At 39.3% G+C, this 6962-nt stretch overlaps 1 protein-coding gene across 1 annotated transcript in view; it reads right to left on the minus strand.

The window, feature by feature from the left end:
- SIK1 (salt-inducible kinase 1) overlaps window positions 1–6962 on the minus strand; it is a 98612-nt gene that overhangs the window by 6000 nt on the left and 85650 nt on the right. Inside the window, exons 2-9 of the mRNA XM_009891383.1 lie at window positions 6082–6269; window positions 3504–3567; window positions 3148–3309; window positions 2767–2891; window positions 2529–2652; window positions 1318–1541; window positions 925–1074; window positions 58–180 (exon numbers count right to left, since the gene is read on the minus strand). Of these exons, the coding sequence (XP_009889685.1) occupies window positions 58–180; window positions 925–1074; window positions 1318–1541; window positions 2529–2652; window positions 2767–2891; window positions 3148–3309; window positions 3504–3567; window positions 6082–6269 (1160 nt within the window). The remainder of the gene's footprint in view (window positions 1–57; window positions 181–924; window positions 1075–1317; window positions 1542–2528; window positions 2653–2766; window positions 2892–3147; window positions 3310–3503; window positions 3568–6081; window positions 6270–6962) is intronic.

The following is a 6962-nucleotide window of genomic DNA, read 5'->3' on the forward strand; positions in this document are numbered from 1 at the left end:
AAAAAGAAAAAGAAAAAAAAAAGAAAAGTAACACACAGTTTAGTTGAGAACACCAACCTGTAATGGACTGCTCATGTCACAATCCATTTCTGCCTGCAAGGATGGCTGAATCAGGCTCTGAGGTTGCTGGTAAAGCAGAGATGATCGCAGGGTTTCACTAGTGAGACTGTCCTGAGGCATCTAGAGAGAGAGAGTGATGCACAGAAGCCATCACATACGCTGCAGTTCCACATGCCTTTTCAGATACTGGAGGCTCAAGGAATTTCAGAGCCACCTTCCATGCAAGCTTTTTCCACGCACTTTCTATGAAAATTAACAAAGCTAGTCCTTCAATGCCAACATAAACACAAAACTCCTTCTCCTAAGTTAGGCAATTTAACTGGAAGTACAATTTGAAAAGGCACACAGAGCACACTTTAAAGGGGTTGGGGGTGAGGAAATGAAGAAGATTGTCAGAAAAACACACAAACTGACTCATGGATTACTTGTGAGGATCCTACAGGGTATGTAACAAAGAAGTGTAACCCATCCATGCCTAAGGGGACAAATTTCCATTACAAGCCTAATATTCTGGCTCATTATTGACCTGCACTGAAGGCAGACTATTCTTTGGACCATGACAGGGTCCTATGGCAGGGGGGTTGGAACTCAATGATCTTCAAGGTCCTTTCCAACCTAAACCACTCTATGATTCGATGATTCTATGGACAGAAGAAGCTGTAATAACCAAAAAAACTACTACTGAAGACAAATGTATTCCCAACATGGTTTATGCTGAAGAACAGTAGGCTGTGTCCTATCAGAAGCACCAATATCAGAGCTGGTTTCCAGAAGCCTGACAGCTTCTTGTATTTCCCATAGAAAGGGGCAGAAAAAGAGAGAGTCAATGGACATAGCTTCCCAGCAAGTAATGCCCTTCCTTACCTCAACATTGCTGATCTCGGAGCTCCTCGGCCTTTGCTGACGGCCAGTTGCTGGACGACTCGATAGCTGGCTGCTTCGATACTCCTTGAGGCGCTCCAAGAGCAGGTAATAAATTGCAGCAAAATGATTGTAGCTGCTGTTTTGCAGAGACTAGAAGACATTGAAAGGACCCTTGAATTACAGGTAACTCAGGATATAAGCAGCCAAAACTCATCACTAAAGGCCTCATACGAGCATACTCAAAAAATAAGTAGAAATCCAGAAGGGCAGTAAAGATTTTATTATACTGTGACACTGGATCAAGGCTAATCACTGAATGATGTATATATATGACTGCACTATTGGCATCCTGGTAGTCACTGAAGTTGTATCTAAGGGGCAAGCACTTCTCACCTCAACAGTTCTCTGCCTGTCGATGCCAAGTGTTTGCATGATGCCAAGGACCTGCTCATTGTAGTCACCCAGGTTGGAGTTGTAGTTTTGCATGGAGAAGGACAAAGACTGCTGCTGTTGAAGAGACGGGTCAGCTTGCATCCACTTGTGCTGCTTTATTTGGGAAATGGTTATTCGCTTGGTTGGGTCCACAACCAACATCCGTCGGATTAGTGTTTCACAGTCTAGATGACAAAGACAAACTCATGAGCAAGGGGTAAAAATAACAGCCCAGCCCCAGGTCACTGCTAAGAAACCTTCCCAGCAACAGTGTATGATGTCTATGAAAATGGGAATTAAAGGTTTCTGAGGAGCTGATGCCCAATCTGACTACCAGATATTCAAAAAAGCACAAGAGATGTCCACGTACATTTCACAAAAGCAATACATTACTACAGAAAATGAAGCTGTACAGGATACTGGCAGGTTTCAGGTGGCCTTGCACCTGGTAGGACAGCTACCTTTGAGTGGATACAGGTTTAATGACGTTACATCCACTAAAAATAGATCTGAATTTAGTAGACAACCCCATCAAATACAACATCCTGGTCCACTTATTTGTTTATAACAAGGGAATCAATGCCATTCACGGCTATAAGTGATAAAGGTCAGACTTTAAAAGATACTCTTCACTTGAAAACAGAGGTACATTCACTTGTTTTTTAATCCACATCAGAGCGAGGTGTTAATACTCTTCAGTTCCTTTTTCTCACCAGACTGTTGGAGCGCTCAAGAAACAGGGCTAAGCCCCACTATTTCTGATCTCCTTGACAGCATAGCCACACTGAAATATAGCCCTTCTGCATAGTTAAAATATCTTAGGAGAACTACACCCATCTCAGCATTGCAGGCTAGTCTCATTAAAATCCTGTTTTCTCTCTTTTGTGAGTGATTATTTCTCCAGCTAGGGTGTCAAGTATTTTTCTAATCCACAGAGGTACTCTAAGAAAGGAAACTACAGCCTTTTAGACGCACCATAAAGCAGATCCCAGAAAATGTGTGCAACCAGCCCCTCAACTATAAGCGCAGCCCTACAGAAATTACTGGATACATGAAGACACACATTGTCAGCTGCAAAACCAGTCTCATCTGTCATTGTCCCAAAAAGGAACAGGACAGTTATTCCTTTACTTGTAGCCCCTTTTCTAACATTAAGGATTTGTAAAAAGCACCTTCGGACATGAAGTAAGGGATGCGGAACCGCCCCTCCAGCACTCTTTGCCTCAGAGTTGGTAAATTGGGTCCATCAAAAGGCAGAGAACCGCAGACAAGGACATACAGCACCACCCCAAGGCTCTGTCAATAGAAAACGGTACAGCATGTGAGTAACTCCAGCAGAAGCGATGATTTTGAAAGCCCACAGGCCCTCATGAAGTGTGAAACGCGATTTCTAAGGAATATCAAGCTCACCCATATATCAAGGTGAGGTCCTTCATATTCTTTGCCTTCAAAAACTTCTGGAGCTGCATAGGGTGGGCTTCCACACCACGTGGAGAGGGGCTCTCCCGACTTGTAGAAGTTTCCAAAGCCAAAGTCTGAAATGAAGGTAAAAGTCTGAGGTAAGACATCACTCAATCACATACTAGTATTTTAAAAGTAGTAGAAAATGGAGAGCAGGGAGCAAATGTATTGTTTTCTTCTCTGCCTATTCATTTAAGCTATTCCCTTTTGTCCAGTAACTTTTGTTCTGTTTTCAGTTACCATAAATACATTTATAGGATCATCCTACAGAGACTGAATTTGTCTACATGCCTAATGTTGTTTATAGAGTAACCATATATTTCTTATTACCTGCTAACTTGATATTCATGTTAGCATCTAGCAGAAGGTTCTCCGTTTTGAGATCCCTATGCACTATGTGGTGGCTGTGACAATATTCCACCGCTGAAAGTATCTGCCAGAACTTCTTCCGTGCTTCACTTTCACTTAAGTGCCCATTGGAGGTCAGATGATCTGCAAGACAAAATACGAGGGACTAGATTTAGAAAGACCTGGAAGAAATTTTTCCTATCTTGCAGGTGCTGCACTTGCTGTTTGACAGCTGACAATGCCAACCCTGGATTTTTAATATATGACTAAGTAATGTCAACAATAAAGCCACGGTTTCTAAATCTAAAGAACTGTTAGGTCCATCAGTGAGGACTTACCAAACATTTCTCCATTCTTTGCAAACTCAGTAACAATATAAAGCATATCCTTTGTCTCCATAACCTGTGAAGACACAAGACGACATGCTTAAAAAAACATGCAGACCTCTATTTTCATTCATTTTTCTAAGTGTATTCTCAAACATATCAGTTCAATTATTTATTTGCCTCAGTAGCTGGCAATAAAGGCATCTAATTTCACACCACAGTGTTCTTTCCAAGCAAACTGGTAATGAAAAAGATAACAAATCAATGCTTATGTGCCTACACCATACAATGGTTTCCCATGCCATTGTTCTTCTCACCATTACCATGCCACCTAATCTCCATAAGATAACTGATAAGCATTTCATACACTTCTCTGAACTCCATTTTTGTTAAAATATGTGTATATACTTTTACAATGCATTCGATATATTCTGAACATGCAAAGACACTTAAAGTCTATATAAAGTCACCTTTTTTCAATGCTAGTAGGTACTTAGATCAGGAGAGATGGCTGCAACTTGGACAAATCAAGAAGTACTATCAAATACCCCGCTCCCATTTGGTTTTGGGTGGGGACATAGCAAGCCTCCCATGCAAGTGACAATAGGTTGTTGTTTGTGTAACGGCAGTTCTTGATGCACATCAACAACTGTCAATACATCGCCCAGCCTTCACCTATCAATCTAGTATCAACTTCCTTTGATACTTGTTAATTTCTTCCTTTGGAGGAAAAAAAAAAAAAAAAAAAAAAGAAAGAACTGAAAACCAAACAATGAATGAGAAACACTGAGCATTTCCAGATTCATCTTCAGTTACTATGGCACACCTTTCAAATGTTGCATTTCAGACTTCAAAATACAACAGTTCCCTGGAATTGGACTCTCAAAGAGCAGATATTTTGTTTTGGAAGCAGAGGGCTCACAATAGTTTAACAATCACAAAAGCGTCAATACTACTTCAAAGGCTGTAATTTCCAGGCTCCTAACATGTAACCTTTTTGGAAGACTCTTGTGATCCCCTCACTACAAGTACACACAGACACAAAATGAAAATAAACAAACAGGGAGCAAAGGAAGAGAGGTTCCCAGTTTAAAAAACTGAAGGAAAGTGTTCTGGGAAAGTTGCCAGCTGGATGAAATTAAGACGCAGTGCTGAAACTAAAACAATGATGAAATAATACAAGAACACACACCCTACATTGGTATGTCATCTAATTCCATCCCTGCTTCTCAGTCTCCACCAAACAGGTAAAGCATCAGTTACAACAACAAAGAAAAGAAAACTTCACTGAAAAGAAATTATGGTCCACTACCAACGTCATTTGCTCCATCAAGTAAAGTGGTTCAACTAGATGGAATTTAACCTGCTTTTCTAAAAGCTTTGAAATAGTATTTTCACCCACATCATTCCACTGAAATGAAATCAACTGAACTGTTAGAATGTTTCTGTATACCCTACACTGCCCTATGGGCAACAATGACGTCAGATGTTAACACAGAATAATTTTTGTTATGATGGTTAATACTATAAATATCAAGCACTTCATACATGTCAAGGTCTTTAAAAATAATGCCTTGCCTAAGCACCTGCCTTACTGGCTCTTCAGCCTTACACATTAATTAAAACTTTTTTTTATTTTATTTTTTTTTAAAGCTAACAAACCCAACGGTAAGATTGCAGTTGATAACAGTGTTTACTACTACACACGGACTTTCAGACCTCCTGCTTCATCCATCTATTCCTCTCTTGCCCCTTGCCCTTCTAGACAGCTCCAGATAGACTGCGATACCTCATCTTCTTCTTAAATCCACATGGCACTGTTTAAGATGATTAAGAGGAACTTACACCAAATGTTAATTAGATTGAATATTTAGAATTTGCAAAGCAGTCCTTGCTCACTAGACAGACGTGATCCTGCTTTCTGCACAACACGTTAATTTGTTCTTACTGTTAAAAATACCCATCAGTGCAGAAACTGGAAAAAATCTAAATCAAAATTCATGTTATGAAACTCTACAAGGGGAAAGATATTTAAAGTTCACTTTCAAAACTACACAAACTGGAACAGAATAACCAAACAGGTCATTTTTTGCTATATTCTATGATACCAACATTTGTTGGCTTTTTATTTTCCACTTAGATTTGAATTCTAATTCTTAGATTAGATTTCTACTTGGATTTTCTACTTAAGTTGATTTGGTTTAATTGTTCTTGATTTTAAATCCCTTCCACTTATGGCAAACTCAACTTTCGCACTTTCTTCTCTGCTATCTGACATGAGTTTAAGTCTTCCTCTTATCAAAAGCACATAAGAAGTTCTAGTCCTCTAAACTGGAAAAGCAGAGAAGTTAGGAAAGGCAAGTTAATCATAGAAGTTCAGATAATCACTTCCTCAATCCGAAACAAACTTCATCCAGAATCTTGTTCAAAGAATGATGAATGACTTTCAAAAAAAAAAAACAGTTTAAGTGTTTTTCAAAAAGTATTTAAATATGCATTCTCTCTGCAAATATTTGATTTAAAATCATGTGCAAGAGAAGAGCACAAGCATATCTCATCTGCATGCTGTACTTCAAAGCTGACTTCTTACCTGATATAGCTTGATAATGTGGGGATGATTCAAAAGCTTCATTATCTGAACTTCTCTATAAATCTTCTCCAGATTGCTTGGGTCTAACCTTGTTTTGTCTATTATTTTTATTGCAACCTGCAGATTTAACAAATAATAAAATAAAACAACTCCAGGTATTTCAAAATAGTTACTCTTACTTTTAAGATCTCAAAAAAAAAAAAAAAAAGGTCACACACAAACTCACAAAATCCAAGTAAAGTAGCTTTTAAAGTATGGACTTGACAAAGCTGATTCTGTTTTTCTGAACTGCAGAGAATTCACGACAGAGCGTTTTCGTTTTTCTTTTCTACGTCAAAGGATTATACATAAGGTAGTGAACAGAACTGCAGAAATTAGCACTGGACAGGATTCGGTAAATCTTTTAATCCATCCCATGCCAGTGAAAAAACAGATTCCTCTAAAAGACTATTTTCTACTGTAGTGACTGATATGATTTTGACATGCACTAGAAATATAAATACGATCGCATGCCCACTAATAAATTATTTCTGCCAACAGCACTGCAAGTTCTTTGTTCTTGAAGCATACACATTGAATGAAAAACTTCAGCCCATCGAAAGTCTTCAAAAGATCCTTAATTTGTTGGACTCTTCAACGAACTAAGAGAGAGTAATTCAATGAAGCTCCCGCAGCACTCAGAAATGTTATTTTTTACATATTCTTGCTCGCTTTTAATTTTACACGAGCTCTGTCGAACACACCGGGAAAACCTGAAGCTCCTACGAAGGGGCCACCTCAACTACTGGTGCACGATCGACACGGCGGGCTAAGCCCGCCGGACTTCGCAAAGCTCTCCGCCGCTCTTTTCACCTCCGGCCCCGGTTCGTTTCACGCCGCTC

Source organism: Charadrius vociferus, unplaced genomic scaffold, assembly GCF_000708025.1.
Source record: "Charadrius vociferus isolate BGI_N301 unplaced genomic scaffold, ASM70802v2 scaffold298, whole genome shotgun sequence".
Lineage (NCBI taxonomy): Eukaryota > Metazoa > Chordata > Aves > Charadriiformes > Charadriidae > Charadrius > Charadrius vociferus.